Source organism: Geotrypetes seraphini, chromosome 15 (genome assembly GCF_902459505.1).
Source record: "Geotrypetes seraphini chromosome 15, aGeoSer1.1, whole genome shotgun sequence".
NCBI classification, from domain to species: domain Eukaryota; kingdom Metazoa; phylum Chordata; class Amphibia; order Gymnophiona; family Dermophiidae; genus Geotrypetes; species Geotrypetes seraphini.
This window is the reverse complement of record NC_047098.1, coordinates 48,103,750-48,127,804: the sequence shown is the minus strand read 5'-3', so window position 1 is coordinate 48,127,804 and position 24,055 is coordinate 48,103,750. Positions and strand designations below refer to the sequence as shown.

At 43.8% G+C, this 24,055-nt stretch overlaps 2 protein-coding genes across 9 annotated transcripts in view; one reads left to right on the top strand and one right to left on the bottom strand.

Moving 5' to 3' along the window:
- GGNBP2 (gametogenetin binding protein 2) overlaps positions 1-2,018 on the bottom strand; it is a 147,028-nt gene extending 145,010 nt beyond the window's left edge. For 2 of the 3 annotated variants that reach the window (XM_033922191.1, XM_033922192.1), the window contains exons 1-2: positions 1,538-1,720; positions 326-458 (exon numbers count right to left, since the gene is read on the bottom strand). In XM_033922191.1, coding sequence (XP_033778082.1) covers positions 326-458; positions 1,538-1,590 — 186 coding nt within the window. In that variant the 5' untranslated portion in view covers positions 1,591-1,720. Of the gene's footprint in view, positions 1-325; positions 459-1,537; positions 1,721-1,880 lie in introns of those variants that run through there. The other variant, XM_033922193.1, reaches the window with a different exon arrangement.
- The window catches only part of MYO19 (myosin XIX), a 192,863-nt gene continuing 169,382 nt past the window's right edge, over positions 575-24,055 (top strand). The window contains exons 1-2 of one of the 6 annotated variants that reach the window (XM_033922186.1): positions 575-701; positions 2,281-2,445. In XM_033922186.1, the coding sequence (XP_033778077.1) occupies positions 2,440-2,445 (6 nt within the window). In that variant the 5' untranslated portion in view covers positions 575-701; positions 2,281-2,439. Of the gene's footprint in view, positions 702-776; positions 817-920; positions 1,701-2,059; positions 2,195-2,265; positions 2,446-24,055 lie in introns of those variants that run through there. The other 5 variants (XM_033922183.1, XM_033922185.1, XM_033922187.1 and 2 more) reach the window with 5 other exon arrangements.

Sequence of the window (24,055 nt, the reverse complement as noted above, 5' to 3'; positions counted from 1 at the left end):
AACCGAGAATCCCATATTAAAATAAGAGAGAACTATTTATAAAGTCGAGATTTCCCCCAATCAGATTCTTATGCATTCATTAATTAAACAAACTAACCCCCGTACCTGTCAAAATCCCAATTTGCCTAAAATATTTGGAAGAATATGAAGCTAACGAGAGGCCTGTTATTTAGGCTGAGGCCTCGCCTAGCAGTTGCAACATGCCCTTTGCTTCATATTCTGCTTTAGACTTGATTTGACGTCTTACCCCCGAACATAAGCTTTCCACTTGTCAGCCGAACTGCCCAGTGCACAAATAAACTCTCCAAATACCCCAGGGCCTCACCGTCAACGTATCGTCGATGAAGAGGGGGATCTGCCGTTTCTCAAAGGGAAATTCTTCCTCTCCGTCTCTGCAAACTGCCACCAGCCGCGCCATGTCTGCTGCTGCTTCTCGCTGCTCCTCTCCCAGCCTGAGCCTGAAAACAGCCAAGCACAGCCAGTGTCGTAAAATTAAAAAAAAAAAAAAAAAAACCCCACACACCACACAACCCATCGCATTCTCTTGATCTGCTCATTCGCCGCCGCACTTTCAGCTCTCAAATCCACCTCCACCCCCAAACAAAAATACACAGCTGCAGAAACCAACATGTTAAACTTAATACAAGAAAATGCAACAAGGAATCGTGTTTGCGTCCTCAGTTCATAAACAACGTTTTATAGTAAGGACTATTTCTTTAGCGCGTCAAATTGAAAAGCGAATCTACAAATTTGAGTTCGAAAATTAGTTTCTCTCCATAGCAACTATTAGGATGGGACTACTGCAGGAAGGGACAGGTCGAGTAGATTTAATAAACGAAGGGGGGGGGGGTTATATCTAGATTATTAATTTAATTAATTTTCTCCTCTGAAAACAGGAATAACCTTGTGGGGTGCTGTCTTTAGTCACCGAGACCATGAGGGCCAAGGGGTAGTTGCACTGGTCATGGCAGGATCCGGACAGAATTTGTAAGCTTTGGGGAAGCTACAGCTCCATAGAGGCATGGTATTGTCAGGAGCTAAACACAAAAAGGAATCTCCCTCCCTTCGTCTAATACCAAGCTTAGGGCCCTGACAGCACATAGGGGACAAGTCGCTGGGGAAAAGGTTAGACATCAGTCCCCTCTCATGCCAGGCGTAAATTCATCACAAACAATGTCATATTCAGCTATGCCTTGGGCCTTCAGCATTTGCTTCGAGTCCCCAGGGATAGACAGACTGGGCTGGGATCTCCTTCCCAAGCATGCCTTCTTCATTTGTACAAGAATATATATATATTTTTTTTCTGTTTTCTACTATACGAACTCTACCGAACTACATGCTACCAATTAATTAAAAAGGAATACAAAAAAAATCATGCAGATACCAACAACAACCGAACTATAAGGTTTTTATTTCATTATGATAATCTCTCTAAAACTAAAGAAACCAGTTTCCCGTAGAAAACGTGCAACCTGCAAGAGTTTGCTGTCAACGCTAATCAGACAGCGACGAACAAGAAACCCACAGAAATATTTACCGGCCGTGTCCTACGTTCCACAAATACATAACTTTTTTTTCACGTGGCAACATTGCTATTATTAATTGGACTACTTTTTTATGAGAGCTACTACATTCCAGACAAGGAATCCAACAGGAACTAAAAAGCTTCCAACGTTAACAGCTAAGCTAAAAAGACCGAGGTTTCTATTAAAGCGCTCCTATTATCTTCTTTTCCTTTTATGCAGTTTTTAATGGGGGGTCGGGGAAGTCTAATTGCCAGGACCTCATACATTTCCCTATCGCGAGAGATCGGGAGCAAACCGACAGCATGAGGACCCCCCCCCCCAAGAGGGACAGAGGAAAGCTTAGCTTCTCATTACCTGCGGGGCACGGGTCGGAGCGAAAGAAAATATTGTCTTTTGAGGGGAGTGGGGGAAAGGGTTATTGTGTTGTTGGGCGCTCGCTCTCGTTTTCTCTCTCTGGAACTTAAGTTTGAGGCCGCTGAATTTCAGGAGCCTGCCTCCGACTTTTACCGTCAATTCGAATTAACATAAAATACATGGCGCGAGGGACGAAGCACGCCGTTACCCTTCTGCCGGCGTATTTACTGCGAAAGAAGAGAAAAGAACGAAGTAAAGTCCGGAGAGGGGCGGGGCCTCTTGCAAAGTTCAGAGCATTGCTTGCTCTGAAAAAAGTGGGTTACACAACGGTACTTTATGTTTATTTCAAACTGATTTTTCATTCAATCTGATTTTGTTTTATTGGTATTGTTTTTTTCAGGGCGAGATAGAAACACAAATATGAAATAAAGTAGCGGCGATGTCGCAGTTGCTGCCTTTTGACCTCACTCTCCAACCAAGGAGCCTACTGCAACTAGTCCCGGATCTATAGTGACGTCAAAGCATGTGACCCGACGAATTGAAAGGGGTGGAGCTACAAATGAAGGTAGGAACCAGCGTAGGTTTAGGAAGGCATTTGGGGAGTTTGGCGTCTTGTTGTTTTGAACGTATATTGGTTCTAGCTGAGTTTAATTTTTTTTAAGTGCCTCTATCAGATTTGTTGTTTGCCAATTTATAAACAGTTTTTTTTGTCAGAAGAGGAAGTAATTAATGAGGAGAAAAATAATAACCTCTTAACTGGACCAGCAGGTTTAGAGATAGATGGTTGGACAAGTTAAAATTTCCGTTTGGGTGTGAATTAGGGACTTGCTAAAATAATTTTAAATGAACAGGTTATATTGTCAAAGACAGATTAATCTAATTTATACCTAAAACTAAAAGAGATTTTTTAAAATGTATAAAATGACAGATTTTGATGTTGTATGTACATCTGTGCAAAAGAGCATAAATTTTGGTTTTAGGGGCCAGTGCTCAAGCTGGGTGCTAAAGTCTACAGTACAACAGCATAGATGGCAACAGCAACACAAAAGAATAGCTAAAGGATGCTTGAAGTGAATTCATATTTAATTTTTGTGTGTGGTTAAATTATGCTATGAAACTTTGCTTTGCTTTGGATTTGCTTGGACTTGCGCATATGTTTGTTTCTAGTGCAAAAGGCATACTAGTCTTGAACCAGTGGATTATTTACCTCTACTCACAAGTTTGTGTAGATGGTGTCATTTGTCATCTGCCTTTTTCAGCTCTCCCTCTCCTGTCTCTGTACTGTGCCCTTTGCTCCTTAAGTTTCTTGTTCTACACGCTAGTTGATGGTGTCTTTCTCATCTACTTTGCTTTTGGTTTGTTTTCAGATTTTTATCTCAATTTTAAGACTTCTTGGTGCTTCAGAGGTCCCCAGATTTCTTGGTGAAGACTCACTGTCGGTGGTTTATAGTTGGGAGGACAGCCCTTTTCTCAGGGTATCTACCTAGCCAGCCTGCACTAACACTTTTAGTGGCTCAGGGACCGTTCACCTGGCAGCAAGGCTCTCTCCCGGTCATTACCGGAGCTTGTGCACAGGCTGTGTGGCATCCACATTGGTCCTGAGGACTTCATCGGGTACCGGTTACATCTCTCTGATGATGCTTGAGGAGCTGTGGTGGTTTGGGGTCTCGGCCTTTAACACTATCTGACTGGAAGCCAAAGAAACAAGTATCTGGAAATAATTTTATATGCTTGTCTTAGGCAGTAGTCTTCTGCATTTTCCAGCTGCTGTTTCAGCTGAAGCAGGCACAGCACCAGCAAAACTGTGACTACTACTTATTGTAGTTTATGGGAGATATTTGGGGAGGGGGGGCTTTAATTACATTTTTGGGGATTGCTGGAGCTTGTACTTAGATCCCCTACCTCTGAAAACTCCTCCTATCCAGAATTTTATGACCTTTTATTTAGCTCTCCCAGGTGACCCGGTGGTCATCTTAAATTTTTTTTTTAATATGAATTTAAAAGTCTCTGTCTAAAAACAGCCTTGATTTTGATTAAAATTGTTCAAAATAGATTCCTCGGGCTGTTTTACTCCTGACTTATGTTAGATTTGCTCTGGCTGGCAGGCTGAGGAGTGTCCTTGTTTCATGTGCTGCAGAGCACATGGGGTGGGGGGTGGAAGTGCTGATGAGTTTAGCCTTCTCCAATCCCTCTAGGGCAGGGGTGCCCACACTTTTTGGTCTTGCGAGCTACTTTTAAAATGACCAAGTCAAAATGATCTACAAACAATAAAATTTTTAAAAACACAAAGCATACTGTACACAGATAAAATGTTAATTATTTATATTCCGTTTTTTTTCTCAAAGAGGTCAAGGCAGATGACTTTATGCAATGTCACCTCAGTAACAACTATATAAAAATAGACAAATATACCCCCTCCCTTTGTACTAAATCGCGATAGCGATTTTTAGCACAGGGAGCTGCGCTGCTCTCAATGCTCATAGGCTCCCTGCGCTTAAAACCGCTATTGTGGTTTATAAAAAGGGGGCCATAGTGCAAAATATAGACAGCAGATATAAATTCTCAAAACGGACACATTTTGATCACTAAATTGAAAATAAAATCATTTTTCTTACCTTTGTTGTCTGGTGATTTCATGAGTCTCTGGTTGCACTTTCTTCTGATTGTGCATCCAATATTTCTTCCCTTCTTTCAGCCTCCTGTATGCTTCCTCTCCTCCAGACCTCATTCCCTCACCCATCTTTTTCTTCCTCTCTCCCTGCCCCCTCCCCTTTCTTTCTCCTTGCCCTCTTCTTTCTTTCTGTCTGCCTGTCTTTCTCCATGCCCTCTTTCTTTCTGCCTTTCTCTCTCCATGCCCCCTTCTTTCTTTCTGCCTATCTTTCTCTCTCCATGCCCCTTTCTTTCTTTCTGTTTCCCTTCTTTCTTTGTGTCTCCCTGCCTGCCCCCTTTCTTTCTTTGTCATTCTTTCTCCCTGCCCTCCCCCAAGCCATCGCCGCCATTGGGGAACAGGCCCCCAAGCCACCGCCACCGAGTTCTGCTCTCCCTGCTTCCCAATGCCGTAAAGAGGACACAGGAGCGCCGGGTTGAGCAGCCATCTCCACCCAATGTCAATTCTAATGTCGGAGAGGAAGTTCCGGGACAGCCAGGCAGCGATTGGCTGGCCCGGAACTTCCTCTCTGACATCAGAATTGACGTCGGGTGTGGAAGGCTGCTCGGCCCAGCATTTCTGCATCCTCTTTATGGTGTGGAAGCAGGTAGAACGTGAAGGCAATGCGAGTCTATCACGGAGCCCAGGATAGGCTCTGCAATCGACTCGCATTGCCTTCGATCTACTGGTCGATCACGATCGACCTTTTGGGCACCCCTGCTCTAGGGAAGCTATCTCCAAACTTTTCGCCAGGAGGGCCACATTGAGTACTTCAGCACTTTTCAGTGGGCTGTAGTTAAAAAAAAATAAAATAAAATAACTGTAGATATGAGTTTTATTGAAAGAAAATTTTAGAGTATGTGAGATTAAATTATCATATATTAATGATGACGAACACTACCAGCAAATTCTCATATTTTCATCACAAATTATAATAAAACCTTTAATAGAATGATTGAACTGTTTTTGTGTTTTTAAAATCTTACTAAACCGAGGTTTAAATTTTGAAACGCTAATTATAAGTAGTGACTTCAAGGGCTCCTTTTACAAAGGCATGTTAGGGCCTTAATGCGCGGAATAGCGCACGCTAAAATGCCGCGTGTGCTAGCTGCTACCGCCTCCTCTTGAGCAAGCGGTAGTTTTTCGGGCGTACCTTTGTAAAAGGAGCCCCAAATGTTCATCTGATAAATTTGTCCTGTATTTTGACTTGATATATTTCATTTGGGAAAAAGTTTGTTCACAAAGTTGTCCCAAAATGGAGATAAATTTATAAGCAAATTTCTTCAAATTTGGAAACTGTTCAGATTTCAAAAATTTATAAAAATCGATCAAGTTTCCTTCCTTGCAGGTATTCTTATGGACAATTAACCGTGACATCTAATGACGAACTTCCAGATTCAATTTAAAGATTAGTCACAGCGCCAGAGCTTCCTACAGTGCCGCAAATTGACACTGTCAATCAAGGCCGAACAAGTACAAAGAAATACCGCAAAGTGTACAATTATGATTCTGTATTAAATAAAGTTGTGAATAATATTAACATAATATGGAATATCAATATATTTTGAGCATAATTTTAATTAATGAATTTGAAATCTTATCAACACCCGGTGTGTTTTTTTTGCGGATTCCCATTGGAAAATTAGTACAATTGGCGCATTTCCACACAATTCTTCTCCGGGCCAAATAAAATCATATCCAGCCCGTGGGCCCTACTTTGGAGACCCCTGCTCTGCACAGGTGGCTCGTTTCTTGGGGAAAAATCCCCTCTGAAGCCCTCGGATAGCAACTTGGTGTCTTCTGCAAAGCTCAGATGTGCAGATACCTCTGATCCCACAGGAGACAAGGAGAGTCCTTGCAGATATCTCTAAGGCAGTGTATTGCTTGAGATTTTAAATGTGCTGTGGCTCACAGGGCAGGAAGAGAGGCTCCGGTGCCTGTGTCAGCTGACTTCTACCGTTGCATTGCATGTATCTGCCAGGACTCCTGCCTTCCTCGCTCTGCACCCCTGTCTTCCTTGTCTTCGTTCTCCAGGACCAGCAGCGGCAGCTCTGTGTTTTTAACTTCGGCACACAGCTGCCACTAGCAGTAGTTTAGCCTGGTTTCATCAGGCCACCGCGGTGCCTTTGCTAGGCCAGCCCACTTCGCATCATTGAAGCGGGCCAGCCTAACAAAGGCCCCGAGGCTGCCTGATGAAATTGGACTAAACTACTGCTAGCGGCAGCTGTATGCCGATGCTAAAAGCACACAGTGAGCTGCCGCTAGCAGTGACAGGAGAGGTATTGCTGGACAGGGAAGGGGTACTGCTGAACATGGGGAGGAGGGAAGGGAGAAGTGGTAATGCTGGAGGGGGGAGGAGGAGGAAAGAAAGAAGTGGTAATGCTGGACAGGGGAGGAGGAGGGAAGGGAGAAGGGGTACTGCTGAACATGGGGAAGAGGGAAGGGAGAAGTGGTAATGCTGGACAGGGGGGGAGGAGGGAAGGAAGAAGTGGTAATGCTGGACAGGGGGAGGAGGGAAGGAAGAAGTGGTAATGCTGGACGGGGGGGAGGAGGGAAGGGAGAAGTGGTAATGCTGGACAGGGGGGAGGAGGGAAGGAAGACGTAATACTGGACAGGGGGGAGGAGGGAAGGGAGAAGCGGTAATGCTGGACGGGGGAAGAAGGGAAGGAAGAAGTAATGCTGGACAAGGGGGAAGGAGGGAAGGAAGAAGTGGTAATGCTGGACAGGGGGGAGGAGGGAAGGGAGAAGTGGTAATGCTGGACAGGGGGAGGAGGGAAGGAAGAAGTGGTAATACTGGACAGGGGGGAGGAGGGAAGGGAGAAGTGGTAATGCTGGACGGGGGGAAGAAGGGAAGGAAGAAGTAATGCTGGACAAGGGGGAAGGAAGAAGTAATGCTGGACAGGGGGGGAGGAGGAAAGGGAAAAGGGGTACTGCTGGACATGGGGAGGAGGGAAGGGAAAAGGGGTACTGCTAGACATGGGGAGCAGGGAAGGGATACTGCTGGACAGGGGGGAGGTAAAAGGAAGGGAGAAGAGGTGATGCTTGACCTGGCAGAAAGGGAGGGAAAGGAAAGGTGATACACACTGGAGGGGATGGTGAGATGGTGCATGGGGAGAGAGCATGTTGGGTTGGGGGTGAGAAGGAGGGATGCCACTTGAGGGAAGAGGCAAGGACAGAGAGAGAAATCGTGCAGGAGAGGACTCATGGAGAAGGCACGATGGATGCGGAGGACAGAAAGGAAGGAAGGGGGAGAGGGCAGAGAGTGAAAAGTTGGACTCATGGAGGAAGGGAGAGAGAGAGATGTTGGTTGGGGGAGGGAAGGAGGACCAGAGGAGAAGCAAGCCGGAGGAAGAGAGAAAAAATGTTAGACTGGTGGAAAAGAGGGAGAAAAACTGTTGGACTGGTTGGGGGGCCAGAAAGGAGGAAGGGAAGGGAGATGGATTGCAGGGGGCAGAAAGGAGGAAGGGAAAGAAAAATGTTAACTGGGGAGAGAGGGAGGGGGGAGGAGAGATGACTAAAGCAAGGGAGAGATATCAGACCATGAAATAGAAGAGAAGTAGGGTGAATCTGATAGTGCTATAGAAATAATAATAGTAGTAGTAAAGAGAGATGCCAGATTACGGGAAGGAGATGAGAGAGATGCCAGACTGGGAAGGGAGGAAAGAAAGGAGAGAGATGTTGTCGGACCACTGGGGGGAAGAAGGGAAGGAGAGAGATGTCAGACCATGGAAATAGGGAGGGAAGGAGAGAGAGAGAATGTAGATTTTGAGAAGAAAACAGAAAAATGGAAATATTGAATGTTAAGTTAATGTTAAAGATGGATGCAAGGCAGAAAGTGAAGATGGAGAGAAAAACAGTCAATGGACAAGAAGGCCCTGGAAATATAGTTAAAAGTACAGAAAAATAAAGTCACCAGACAACAAAGGTAAGGGAAATCTAATATAATAAAATGCTAAGCGCTCATGCACACTCTACCACCATGTTGCCTGATCTGTAGTTCCGTGGTCGGCAGAGTGCGCACATACAACGGTCCCTCTCTCACAGGTGAAGTGCAGTCTTGCAGTCTCCGTCTCCCTTGCACTTCACGGCTGACGTTTGCAACGTAGAGGCAGGGAACACGCCAGTGACTCCCCCCTCTTCCGCTCACTCCGTCTAACATAGCGGTCTCAGCAGCTACTCCCCCCTCCCGTCCTCATTTCGTCAAACTGGCCGGCAGCGCTGGACTCCCTGCTCTCCACCTCTCAAGCTGCGGTGTCGGCTCCTCTCACGAGCCTGCACCAGCGTCGGAGAAGGCTTCCGACGCTGGCGGGGATCGTGAGACATGAAGGAGGAAGAAAGAAAGGAGAAAACGAGAGAGATCTTTAGGGGGGGAGAGGGTAGGAGCATAGGAAAAGGTACAGATGGGGGGGGATATAGTGGGGGGTATAGTGATGATTGAGAGGACAGATTCTGGAAATAGGGATGTAAAAAAACAAGGGAGATGGTGACAAGAGGAAAGGAGAGAAATGGTAAGCATGGCTTGATGGGGAGAGAGAGTACCCATGGAAGGGAATGGAAAGAAAAGGGAGAGAGATGATGGTATCCATGAATGGCACGGAATGGAAGAGAAGAGACAGAAACTAGACGGATTTGAAAAGGAGAATGGAAAAGAAAAGAAAACTTAATTGTGAAAGTTGTATATATGGCAGAAAGTAAAGAGGAGAGAAAAAGACAGAGCACAGGGAAGCGGAACAAGATGATTAAAAAGATAAAAGAACCAGACAACAAAGGTAAGATATATGATTTTATTTTCAGTTTAGTAAGTGTGTGTGTGTGGGGGGGGGAGGTTGATGGGATAATTGAAATGTATCAGTTTTAAGAATTTACGACTTCTATGCTTATATTGCACTATATAGGAGGAAATGTGAGGGGGTATTTATGTGATTAATCATACAATTAAAATTTTAATCACTATTAATCGTGTGATTAAAAATTTTAATAGATATACAGCTCTAGTGAGGAAAAAAGTCTCTTCAGGTGTACTGGAAACACTCAGGGTGACAGGCTCTGAATCAGTAGCCGCAAATCTGTCAAAATGGTAAACAGGCATTAAATTAAGAGCAGAGTCATCAAATAAAAATACTTTTAGTGCAGGACTAGACAGTCTCATCTGAGGACAAGACAACAGGAGCAGGACACAGTGCAAATGTGATTCCAGGTAGAATGGTGATCAACTTGGACAGCAAAGGGAGCAGCAGTTGTGATATGCGTGCCGGAATAGATAATCTGAGGTACTCTGATGTAAACTGGGAACCTAACAGTGTAGGATGGACAGTAAGAACATAAGAATATCCTTACTGGATCAGACCAATGGTCCATCAAGCCCAGTAGCCCGTTCTCATGGTGGCCAATCCAGGTCCCTAGTACCTGGTCCAAACCCGAAGAGTAGCAACATTCTATGCTACCGATCCAGGGCAAGCAGAGGCTTCCCCCATGTCTTAATAACAGACTATAGACTTTTCCTACAGGAATTTGTCCAAACCTTTCTTAAAACCAGTTATGCTATTCACTTTTACCACAACCTCTGACAACGTGTTCCAGAGCTTACCTATTCTCTGAGTGACAGTCAAGGTAGAGGAGAGACTGCTTCTGATAATACCGCTGGCCACTTGTAATGCTATAAAGTAAACAGAGAGCTCATCAACAGGGGAGGAATCCCCTACAGTAGGCAATGCTGCCAGATGTCCTGTCACAATCTGGTGATGGGTCAGCTGGCATGCTTTCAATGACTTGTTTCTGAGACAAAAAAGTGGTAGTTAGAGCTTGGAGCTAATTCATAGAGAAGGAATTACAGATTTTGCAGTGTCTGCTTCAACAAGCCATGAGCTCGTCCTACTCCATTTGCTTGAGGCCTGTAGACACAAATGAAAGTATGCATATAGCCAAGAGGGCGAGTTAATGGATAGCAAAGCATTGCAAAAATGTGAACCATTGTCCACATGTATGTTTTCAAGGAAACCATATTATGGAAAGATTTGGGTACATAATACATGTGCCACTGTGGCAGCTGTCTCCCAACGACAGGGAAATACCTCAATCCAGGAGGAATAGGGATAGACAATCACTAGGAGGTATCTCTTTTCTGTCACAGACACCTGCATATCAGTGAAGTCTAAATGCAGCTCTATAAAAGGACACTTAGGTCTGGGGATGTGTGTACTAGGGTGATGTTCAACTGATTCCCAGGTAAGGGCTATTAGTAAGGCACACAAATCCCATGTACTGTTGCACAAGCTTGCAGCATTTGGGAATCCAACATTTGCCTTCTAACAGGGCAAGAATCGAAGATGCTGGTTTATGATCTGGTAAATGCAGAGTGGGAAACAATAACTGGAACGTGTTCAAAGAAATACAATGTGAATCAGATAGTATCAGATTTTCCTAACCTGAATGCACCCAGCATAATTCCAAGTTTCAATTCTGCCTGAGTGGCTGAGGATTGCATTTCATAGAAATGTACTGTAATTTGTCCAAAGGTGGCAGTATGGGAACGCAGTACAGGGAGCAGTGAAAGATCACTACAGGGAGGGGTCATGGGTTTCTTACCAGTAGCTGCTTTAGCATGCAAGTCGCAATGAATATTCTGTATGGCAATCTAGTCATTAGGGTCTGGGTTATGAGCTTGGCACTTGATAACTGTCAGAGGGGCACCCAAGGCAGATTTAGATTCTAGTAAGAACATAAGAACATAAGCAATGCCTCCGCTTGGTCAGACCTGAGGTCCATCGTGCCCAGCAGTCTGCACACGCGGCAGCCCAACAGGTCCAGGACTTGTGCAGTAATCCTCTAATACCCCTCTATCCCCTTTTTCAGCAGGAAATTGTCCAATCCTTTCTTGAACCCCAGTACCGTACGCTGCCCTATTACACCCTCTGGAAGCGCATTCCAGGTGGAACAACATAAGAATCTGAAGCTGGTGTTTTAAGGAAACACCCCCCAGAGGGTCAGACTCACGTCCAACATCAGAACAGTTAATTCTGCAGATTGAGCAGAATGCTGATTGGGATCCAAGGATGCATCATCCAAAACTGGGGGAGCTGCAGAACTTCATGGATGGAAAGCTGTAGCAACTTAGGAAAAGCTTCCAGGGCTGCTGAAGGCAGCATGTTTACTTCTCATGCTGCCTGTGGCCCGAAGCGTGCAGCACTAGAAAAAAAAGTGCTGGATCTCACTTGGGGGGGGGTGGGGGGAAGATGAAATTCTGGACAGGCTCCACAGGCTGCCCCAGGGGTCTCAGAGGGCCGTCATCAGCTCGTGGGGCTTGCAATGAAGACTACCACTGCCCTAAAGTGTGGGGGGCGTTCTTGGGCCTCTGAGCAGACCCATCAATAAACACCTCTTGGGGTAGTGGGTGCCGAGGACATCGCTGTCAGGCATATGTTCTGGACAGGTGTGAGATGGTGGCAAAGATGAAGCATGTGCAGAAGAGGTGTGGCCAGGGTCTCACCTGCACTGGTAGAAAAAGACAAATGTAGGAGACTGAGAATGGGGATGTATTTTGTCCACTTCGTGGAGGACATAACTGTCCTGTGGGGACTGGATCAGATGTCCCAGTTTGACAGACCCTCTCATATTTGAAGAGAAGATAAATAGTGCCGTTAACAATCAGCGGCTGCACAACATGTTCTATTGCTTTTTGTATGGATCTTCAGAGTGCAACCTGACACAACATATTGTTGGTTGCTATGGTCTCTACATCGATCCAAATTTTATTGATATTTTTTCATTAATTTTTATAATATTAAATTTTTTTTAAAAAATTTTATTTCTGAGGAAGGGCCCTTTGTCCCCCAAGGGCCCTCAGTCCCACATGAAGTGGAACTCTTATTAACTAACTGATGTCAAGACTCTATATGCAGGCCTGCCCTGCATTTCATTTTCAACCTGCTTAAGTTTCATTTATTAAAGAGCAAGCTGAGGCCCTGCAGGACAGCAAGGCTTTGCTGAAAGAATACAAGCCTGTCATATATTTGAATGTGAATCATGTGAGCAAGAAGATATGTGGTCCCTGCTACAGACAAGCACAAGCAAACCAAGCCTGTATGTAAAGATATAGCCGTCGGGCCTTAGGAATGTACTGAACTCTTTACCTAGGCTGGACCTGACACCAGCTAACACAAAAAAACAACTTGAGTTTGCCAAAAAGGAAAAGACAAAATTACAGAAAAAACTGTGAAATTGTGTACGGATTGGTCATTTATAGATAAGTGCAGCTATGGTTACCAGGATATGATAGGATAGTAGCATTTTTTGCAAAACATTAAGACACGTCTTGATTAGCATAAGAGTAAAGGGGGTAGCCATGAAAGAAAGTTATAAAAATAAAAAAAATCGATGCATGCCTTTGTGTAAGCGAGGGATGATCACTTACAGCTAGATATTTTTTGCCTTGGCATCTACCTGTACCAATCCCTCCAATGTATACCAATTGAGACAATACATTTTTTAACCTGCTTTTGCTGTTACATTTTTATACTTTTATTTAAATAAAATATTGTCTGCTTTTGGGTAATACATTGCACGTCTGCATGATTTATGGAGTCAGCTTTTAAGGGCTTTGGCAGCGAGCTCTTTTATCATACTCTAAATTTTTTTTCTTTTGAAATAACCACCACTTAGCTTTTAGTTAGTTCCTTCAGTACATTATTTCTTTTCCATAAAGCCACCTCTCCCGACATGCATGTTTCACAAGAAACTTTCTTCAGGGTCAAGGGGAAATGTTACAGTTCCCCTCAACCCTGAAGAAAGTTTATTGTGAAACATGCATGTCGGGAGAGGTGGCTTTATGGAAAAGAAATTACGTAAGCCGTGCAGCAACAGCCCCGAAGCCCTTTAAATCTCTATGGGCTTCAGGGCCATTACCACGCTGTAACTGCTAGCACGGCTTTGTAAAACAGGCCCTAAGTGGTGGTTATTTCAAAAGAAAAAAAAAATTTAGAGTACGAAATAAAAATTTTTTTAAAAATTAAATATTATAAAAATTAATGAAAAAATTTGGATCGATGTAGACCGTAGCAACCGACAATATGTTGTGTCGGGTTGCACTCTGAAGATCCATACAAAAAGCAATAGAACATGTTGTATAGTCGCTGATTGTTAATGGCGCTATTTAACTTCTCTTCAAATGTGAGAGGGTCCAGTATTGAGATCAGGTAGTACTAGTACGATTTGTCTGGATTTATAAAGTTTGGTATCAGGCAGTGTGGCACCACTATTCCAGTTTATGAAGGACACAATCTTCAAGGGGTTACCAGCAACCAGGTATGTAGTTCTAATTGTATTGACAATGGCAGTTTTTCTCACACAGAGTGAATGCCAGCTCCATGGCACTGAATTCTCCAGACATAAAAAAAACAGAGCAGATTCATTCTGCATAACACTGCAGACCAATGTTGATTTGAACTGTTCACATATAGCTGGAACAAATGGGAGTAATCTGGGGCTGCTAGGTCCTCTGCATTCATCATACATCAGATATCAAATCCAGAAAGGATTGTTGCTCTGCAAGGGTGAACATGATGGATTTGGATCCATCATTTGGGCTCACACCTTTCAAATACTGGGTGAAGAATCTGGTTTGGGCAGCTAAATATGGAACCCAATTGCGACAAAAGTTCAGGGTACCCAGTAAAGTCTGCAATTGGTGCACGTTGGTAGGAACTTTTAGCTGGGTTAGGGATTTTTTTTCAAACATAAGATAAGGCTCTACATTAGACTTCAACCAATTTCAGTCCCAGAAAAAAACTTCTCTCTGGCACCATTGTAGCTTAGCTTGATTAACTTTGTATCAAACAGCTGCAAGGTGCTGTAACAGCATGACATAGTATGTAAACATTCCTGTTCAGATTCATTAGACACTAATGCGGGCACGTGGGATCTCTCAGAGAAAGAGATAATGGTTACTGTGGATGGACAGACTAGATAGGCCATTTGGCCTTTATCTGTCATCATGTTTCTATGAGGTAAGTCAGTAATATCACTGTGGGTGGGAGTTGGGCACAAAACTGCACCATATCTCTTGTAAAGATCTTATTGAAGATAGAGGGGCTCTCCACAAAACCCTGAGGTAGGCGATTTCAAGTGAATTGGTCTCCATCATGTGAAGGTGAAGAGAGCCCTTGCTTGAGGGCCCACAGGGATGCAAAAGTATGCATTTAACAAATCCAGCACTGTGGAAAAATTCCCCTGTCCAAAAGTCTGTAGGATCAGGGACTAGTGCTGCCCAATTCATGATTCGAATTGATTCACCGATTCACTTCGGGTGAATCGATTCGAATCGATTTAAAAACAAAATCGGCCTCCCAATTCGGTGACTGACCTTCCGCCCTCAGCAGCGCTGCCTCTTGATGGCCAACCACTGCTGCTCCTGCTTTAGAGGGCGAGGGGGGAGGGTCAGTCAGGAAATGCTGCGGTGTCCGGCTTCCCCCCTGCCTCCCGCGCATCCATTTACCTAATGCCAGGAGTGGAGCAGACTGCAGAGAGGATCGCTGGTAATTTAGCGCTCTTTGCAGGTTGCCATAGGCCTCAGGAGCTGTCTTCCCTCTGCTGCGGTCCCGCCCCTCCTCTGACATCAGAGGCAGGATCGCCGCAAAGGGAAGACAGTTCCTGAGGCCTATGGCAACCTTCAAGGATCGCTAAAGTACCAGCGATTCTCTCTGCAGGCTGCTCCGCTGTTGGCATTAGGTAAATGGATGGGCAGGAGGTCAGAGGAGAACACGCAGGCCTTCTAGGGGGGAGGGGCAGGCCTTCAGGAGGGGTTGTGCAGGCCTTCAGGGGGACAGACGCCTTTAGGAATGGGGTACAGGCCTTCACGGGGTAGAGGCCTTCAGGAGGGACAGCCTTTGGGGGAGGCGGGCCCTGGTGTAGAAGTACAGGGAGGGAGGGAAGGGGGTTTCAAAGAGACATGTATATGCCGGACTTTGGGGGGCGAAGAGATAATGGTCTAAAAACAGAAGAGGGAGAGATAGTGGAAAATGGGATTTAGGGAGGGAAGGAACAGAAAGGGAAAGAAGTTGGTATGGAGGGGGGATAGAGATACTGGATAGGTATGGTGTGGAGGGGGGATAGAAATACTGGATAGGAGGTTAGGTGGGAAGATAAAGTGAGAGATGGTGGATCCTGGGGAAGGAGGGAGAGATGAAGAATGAAAGGGCAGTTGAGAAAAGGTGGATCTGGGGATAGAGATGAAAAAAAGGAAAGATGCCAAACCTCCAGGAGAGGGAAGGGAAACAGAAGGGGAGGACAGAGATGGAAGATGGATGGTTAGCACGGAGAAAGAAGAAAATGAGAAATGGGCAGGAGACATAAGAACATAAGCAGTGCCTCTGCTGGGTCAGACCAGAGGTCCATGATGCCCAGCAGTCTGCTCACGCGGCGGCCCATCAGGTCCAGGACCTGTATAGTAATCCTATCTATACCCTTCTATCCCTTTTTCCTTCAGGAAATCATCCAATCCCTTCTTGAACCCCCGATACCATAAACTGTCCTATCACACCCTCTGGAAGCACATTCCAAGCGTCCACCACCCTTTATGTGAAGAAGAACTTCCTAGCATTGGTTCTGAATCTGTCCCCTCTTAATTTTTTCGAATGCCCTTTCATTCTTGTAGTTTTCGAAAGTTTGAAGAACCTGTCCCTTCCACTTTCTCTATGCCCTTCATGTTCTTGTAAGTCTCTATCATGTCCCCTCTAAGCCTTCGCTTTTCCAGGGAAAAGAGCCCCAGTTTCTCTAATCTTTCAGCATATGAAAGGTTTCCCATACCTTTTATCAATCGTGTCTTTCTTTTCTGAACCATCTCGAATATTGCCATATCCTTCTTAAGGTATGGCGACTAATATTGGACGCAGTACTCCAGATGTGGCCACACCATCGTCCGATACAACGGCAGGATGACCTCTCGTTCTGGTTGTAATACCTTTCTTGATAATACCTAGCATTCTATTCGCCTTCTTAGAGGCCGCTGCGCACTGTGCCGACGGCTTCATTGTGTTGTCCACTATTACCCCCAAGTCCTTTTCTTGAGTATTTTCACCCATTACCAGCCCTCCCATCGTATAACTGTACTTCTGGTTTCCATTTCCTACATGCATTTCTCTACATTAAACTTCATCTGCCATCTCGTCGCCCACTCTTCTAGTTTATTCAAGTTCCTTTGTAAATCTTCACAGTCCTCTTTAGTCCCAACTCCACTAAATAGTTTGGTGTCGTCTGCGAATTTTATTACTTTGCACTTTGTCCCTGTTTCTAGATCATTTATAAATACATTGAACAGCAGAGGCCCGAGTACCGACCCCTGCGGAACACCACTCGTGACCCTTCTCCAATCAGAGTAGTGGCCCTTCACTCCTACCCTTTGCTTCCTACCCGCCAACCAATTTTTGATCCATCTATGCACGTCTCCTTCCACCCCATGGTTCTTCAGTTTCTGTAGTAGGCGTTCATGGGGTACCTTGTCAAAGGTTTTTTGGAAATCTAAGTAAATGATGTCTATGGGGTCCCCTTTGTCCATTTGTTTGTTAATTCCTTCGAAGAAGTGCAATAAGTTCGTTAGGCACGATCTTCCCTTGCAGAAGCCATGCTGACTTGTTTTCATCAGTTTATTTCTTTCTAGATGCTCATCGATACTGTCTTTCATCAGTGCTTGCGCCATCTTCCACGGAACCGAAGTCAGACTTACCGGTCTGTAGTTCCCCAGGTCACCTCTCGATCCTTTTTTAAAGATGGGCATAACATTAGCTATCTTCCAATCCTCTGGGATCACGCCTGTATTCAGGGATAGGTTACAAACCTGCTGTAGTAGTTCCGCTATTTCCTCCTTTAGTTCCTTCAAAACCCTAGGGTGGATTCTGTCTGGGGCCGAAGATTTGTCACTTTTTAATCTATCTATCTACTTATGTACATCTTCGAGGCATACCTCCATTGATGTTAATTTTTCTGCTTGATCTCCAGTGAAGATTTTTTCAGATTCCGGCACATTGGATGTGTCCTCCCTTGTAAATACTGATGAAAAGAACATGTTTAGTCTATCCGCCACTTCTTTTTCTTCCTTCACCACTCCTTTTTTATTTCCGTCATCCAGCGGTCCCACCTCCTCCCTAGCCGGCTGCTTCCCTTTAACATATCTAAAGAACGGTTTGAAATTTCGTGCTTCCCTGGCTATCCTCTCTTCATATTCTCTTTTTGCTCTTCTAACCGCGCGGTGACATTCTTTTTGATGCTTCCTGTGCTCTTTCCAGTTCTCCCCGGTTTTGTCCTTTTTCCATTTCCGGAATGAATGTTTCTTGACTCCTATCGCTTTCTTCACTTCTTTGGTTATCCACGCTGGGTCTTTAGTTCGGTTCTTTTTGCATCCTTTTCTAAATCTGGGGATATATAGATTTTGTGCTTCGCTCACCGTGTCCTTGAATAATGACCAGGCTTGCTCTACAGTCTGGGATTTCTTTGAGTTGTTCCTAAGTTTTTTTCTTACCATTACTCTCATCGCTTCGTAGTTTCCTTTCTTGAAGTTAAAAGTCGTCGCTGTGGTTCTCTTCCCCTTCAGTATTCCTACTTCAACTTTGAACTTGATCATGTTGTGATCGCTATTTCCCAACTGTTCCACTACTTCCATTTCCTTTGCAGGTCCTCTTAGCCCATTGAGGATTAGGTCCAGAGTGGCATTCCCTCTCATCGGTTCTCTAACAAGCTGCTCCATGAAGCAGTCCTGTATAGCTTCCAGGAATCCGGTCTTCCTAGCACATTTTAAGTTTCCAAGACTCCAGTCTATCCTGGGATAGTTGAAGTCTCCCATAACAATCGTGTTACTATTTTTGCATTCTCACCTCATCTCGGCTTTTATTTCTTCAACGTTTGTTTTGGATTGCCCATGTGGACGATAGTACAGGTCCATCTTTATCTCAGGCCCATTTCTTCCCGGTATTTTAACCCATAGTGATTCCAATTTGTCGGTTGTCGCCGCTGTGTCCACTCTGGTCGAGTGTATGTTATCCTTTATGTATAGGGCTATTCCTCCTCCTTTCTGACCTGACCTGTCCTCGCAATAGAGTTTGTACCCCGGGAGTACTATGTCACATTTGTTTTCTTCATTCCACCATATTTCAGAGACCCCAATGATGTCTAGGTTCTCTTTTTTGGCTATGACTTCTAATTCTCCCATTTTGTTCCTTATGCTCCTTACATTAGTATACATGCAGTTTAAGTCCTGGTATTTTTTGTCTTCATTTTCATTTTCTGTGCTGAGTTTTTATTATCATCCTCTTGATCTGTCAACTCTTGTTTTTTGCCCGTTGTGTCTTCCCAGCATTTTTTCCTCTCAGTATCTTCTCAGGATACCTTTTTCCGAATCATCGACACTTGGTCGACTGTTGGCTTTCCCCTTCTTCTTAGTTTAAAGCCTGCTCTATTCCTCTCCTGACGTTGTTTGCTAGAAGTCTTGTTCCTGCCGCACTCAGGTAACATAACATAGTAACATAGTAGATGACGGCAGATAAAGATCCGAATGGTCCATCCAGTCTGCCCAACCTGATTCAATTAAAATTTTTTAATTTTTTCTTCTTAGCTATTTCTGGGCAAGAATCCAAAGCTTTACCCTGTACTGTGCTTGGGTTCCTACTGCCGAAATCTCTGTTAAGACTTACTCCAGCCCATCTACACCCTCCCAGCTATTGAAGCCCTCCCCAGCCCATCCTCCACCAAACGGTCATATACAGACACAGACCGTGCAAGTCTGCCCAGTACTGGCCTTAGTTCAATATTTAATCTTATTTTCTGATTCTAGATCCTTTGTGTTCATTCCACGCTTCTTTGAACTCAGTCACAGTTTTACTCTCCACCACCTCTCTCGGGAGCGCATTCCAGGCATCCACCACCCTCTCCGTAAAGTAGAATTTCCTAACATTGCCTTTGAATCTACCACCCCTCAACCTCAAATTATGTCCCCTGTTTTTTTACCATTTTCCTTTCTCTGAAAAAGATTTTGTTCTACGTTAATACCCTTCAAGTATTTGAACGTCTGAATCATATCTCCCCTGTCTCTCCTTTCCTCTAGGGTATACATAGTCAGGGCTTCCTGTCTCTCCTCATACATCTTCTGGCGCAAGCCTCCTATCATTTTCGTCGCTCTCCTCTGGACCGCCTCAAGTCTTCTTACGTCCTTCGCCAGATACGGTCTCCAAAACTGAACACAATACTCCAAGTGGGGCCTTACCAATGACCTGTACAGGGGCATCAACACCTTCTTCCTTCTACTGACTACGCCTCTCTTTATACAGCCCATCATCCTTCTGGCAGCAGACACTGCCTTGTCACACTGTTTTTTCACCTTTAGATCTTCAGACACTATCACCCCAAGGTCCCTCTCCCCGTCCGTGCATATCAGCTTCACTCCTCCCAGCATATACGGTTCCTTCCTATTATTAATCCCCAAATGCATTACTCTGCATTTCTTTGCATTGAATTTTAGTTGCCAGGCATTACATTACATTAGGGACTTCTATTCTGCCTATACCTTGCACTTCAAGGCGGATTACAAAAGCGCTAACTGGACATTTCGAGTGAAGTTACAACAGTTTTGGGTTTTTGTTTTTTTTTTTGGTTACAAGGGAGGAGAGGTACCTGGATTAATTCCGGAAGAACTTGCAAATTGGATATTAAATTGACTGTACGTTACTGTGTGATATAATAAATAGATTACAGTTAGAGTACAAATAAGGTTATGTTATATTTCAGGGATCTGAATACTTGGTTGGTGTTTTGGGGAGTAAGATATTATTTAAGTGGAGGTTTTGGGGGAGAATTTATCTAGGAGGAGGGGGAAGGGTTGGGTTTAGATATCTGGATAAATTTTTTGAAAAGTAGGGTTTTGATTTCTTTTTGAAAAGTTTTGAAGTCGCCCATTGCCGTCAACAGGTTGGAGATGGAGTGGTTAAGTTTTGCTGCTTGCGTCGCCAGAAGGTTATCAAACATTTTTTTGTGCTGAGTGCCCCTGAGTGGAGGGAAGGCAAAGGGTTCGGAGTTCTTTTTTGTCTTGAGGTGAGGATCTGGTTTAGGTGGTTGTTTAGATAGGGGGGGCGGAGCCGTTTAATGCTTTGAATAATAGACAGTAGAATTTGAATTGAATTCGTGCTTACATAGGTAGCCAGTGAGAGTCTAGGAAGGCAGTTGTAATATGATCATATTTTCTCAGGGAGTAAATCAGTCTGAGGGCAGTGTTTTGTATAGTCTGAAGTTGTTTTATCATGTTGGAAGGACAATGTAGATAGAGGGAATTGCAATAGTCCAGTAGACCTAAGACAATTGATTGGACAATTAGCCTGAATTGTGCTGGGTCGAAGAATTTTCTTATTTTACGTAGATTTCTCATAATTAAAAAAAGCTTTCTGGGATGTTTTATTGATTTGGGACTGCATTGTGCAGCATCTGTCTATCGTTACTCCTAAGAGTTTGAGTTTGGGCTGTATTGGGTATTTGGTGTTTTTAATTTTCAGTTCTGTAATGGTGGGAGTTTTGGCCTTTTCGAGCAGAAGGAATTTTGTTTTATCTGAGTTTAGTTTCAGTTTGTGGTCTACCATCCATTTTTCCACTGCATTTAGGGTTATTTCCAGTTTTGCTATAGTGGTGGGCTCTGATAGGTCGAAGGAGAGGAGTATGGTGATGTCGTCTGCGTAGCTGAAGGATGTAACATTTAAGTTATCTAAAGTGGCTCCAAGGGAAGAAATAAAGAGGTTGACGAGCGTAGGTGATAGAGGTGATCCTTGTGGGACTCCGCATGGGTTGGACCATGGTTCTGATTTGATATTATTGGACTTTACCCTGTAGGATCTTGATTTGAGGAATCCTTGGAACCAATTGTAGACCTTGCCTGAGATCCCAAAGGCGTCAAGTATCTGTAGCAGTATGGAGTGGTCGACCAGGTCAAATGCTGCGGAGAGGTCAAGTTGGATTAGCATCATCTTTTTGCCTTTGCTAATTTGCTGTCGAGCTGTGTCTAGTAGTGTTACAAGTAGTGTTTCTGTGCTGTGGTTGGTTCGAAATCCTGATTGTGAGGGGTGAAGTAGGTTATGGTGAGGTATTGTGCAACTAGACCTTCTATTATTTTAATGTATATTGGTATTGAAGCGATTGGTCTGTAGTTGGAGGGGTTATCTATTGGGCCTTTGTGGTTTTTCATGATTGGGGTGATTATGATCTCTCCAAGGTCTTGAGGGAATTGACCTTCGGTTAATGTGGTTTGAATCCATAGCATAAGGTTGGCTCTGAATGTGGTGAAGGAGTTTGATAATAGGTAGGTGGGGCAGTTATTTAAGTCGCAAGAAGCTTGGCTGTATTTTTTGTAGAGTCGATTCAAATCCGACCAATGTAATACGGGGAAGACTGTCCAGCTTCTGTCTGCAGCGATGGCTTCTCCTGTTGAAGGGTTTGTTGTTATCTTGTCGAGGTGAGTGTGAGTATTGTTGAATGCGGTTCTGATCTTGGTGATCTTATTTTTGAAATGATCTGCTAGTTGGATAGCTGTCGGTGGGTGGTTTCCTTGTGTAGCTAGGTGAGGTTTGGTGTCGGTGAGATTCTTTACTAGATTGAATAGCTTTTTTGTGTCTAGGGTTTCCGTGCCTATCATTTTGGAGTAGTAGGCTTTCCGTTTTTCCTTGAGTTTGTTCTTGTATTGGTTGATTTGAGTTCTCCATGCTGTTTTTGTGTGTTCTAGGCTCTTTTTTTTCCATTCTCTTTCTAGTTGTCTGCAGAGCTTTTTTAGTTGGAGAAGTTCAGTGTTGAACCATTTGTCTGATGGTCTGCAGATTCTGGATTTTTGTCTTTCAGGAGCTAGCTCATTCAGGATGGTTTCGCATACAGTACGCCATTGTGTTATGAATTCGTTGGGGGCTATATTGGTAATTGCGGGGTCTGCTTTGTCCCAGAATGTGGAGGGTTTGATTTTTTGGCGTGTTTTGAAGGAGGTTTTGGGAGGGGGTTGCTTGTTATTGCGTTGAGCCCAATTGATGTTAAAGGTGTATCTGTAGTGATCTGACCAGAGGGAGGGGTGCCAGGCCCCATTTGAGATGTGGATTTCGGGATTGTGAGTGTGTTGGGACATGTATGCAGCGACATCTAGTTGGTGGCCTTTTTCGCATTAGACCATTCCTCTAACTTTTGCAGATCCTTTTTCATATTTTCCACTCCCTCTTCGGTGTCTACTCTGTTACAAATCTTGGTATCATCTGCAAAAAGGCACACTTTTCCTTCTAACCCTTCAGCCAATGTCACTCACAAACATATTAAACAGGATTGGCCCCAGCACTGATCCCTGAGGGACTCCACTATGTTTATTTTGTTTATGTTTATTTTATTAATTTGATGAATCGCCTATCCATAATTTACTAAGCGATTTACAATAAGATATATAAGCATTATAAAAACATACCAATAATATTAACTAAAAAGTAAAAAACAAACTCATAAACAGACAAAAACAGGAACACAAAATGATAAAAGGGGAAAAGTTACATAATAAATGTTTTGAGAAGAAGAAAAGGGAACATTCAAGGAAAAAATATGAGGAGGGATGACTTAACTACACTAATTAAAAAGTATTTATGTTAGAGACTAAAAGCATCTTTAAAAAGGAAAGTTTTTAATTTATTTTTGAAGAGACTGAGTTCCTTTTCATTTCTTATATATTGTGGTAGAGAGTTCCAAGTTTGGGGGGCCACAATTGAAAACATGTCATGATGACTGGTACCTACCACTTTTAAAGAAGGGACTACCAGTAATCCTTGTGCTAAAGATCGAAGAGTGCGTGATAAATTATATGGGATAAGCATCCGATTTATAAATGATGGTTCATTTGTGGATAGAGTTTTAAATACCAGCAACAAAATTTTATAAGTAATGCGATGAGTAATGGGGAGCCAGTGCGACTCAATCAAGTAAAGAGTAACATGGTCATACTTTTTACCATTGTGTAAAAGTTTGACTGCAATATTTTGAACTATTTATAAACATTTTTTTTCTTTTTGTGTAATGTTGATTAGTACTCACCTTTCCTTCCTTCGAGCGACTTCCATTAACCGACAGCCAGTTTCTGACCCAGTTCACCACTTTGGGTCCTAACTTCAGCCCTTCAAGTTTGTTCAACAGCCTCCTATGAGGAACTGTATCAAAGGCTTTGCTGAAATCCAAGTAAATTACATCTAGCATATGTCCTCGATCCAGCTCTCTGGTCACCCAATTAAAAAATTCAATCAGGTTTGTTTGGCATGATTTACCTTTTGTAAAGCCATGTTGCCTCGGATCCTGTAACCCATTAGATTCAAGGAAGTACACTATCCTTTCTTTCAGCAAAACTTCCATTATTTTTCCAACAACTGAAGTGAGGCTCACCGGCCTGTAGTTTCCTTCTTCATTCCTGTGACCACTTTTATGAATAGGGACCACATCCGCTCTCCTCCAATCCCCAGGAATCACTCCCGTCTCCAGAGATTTGTTGAACAAGTCT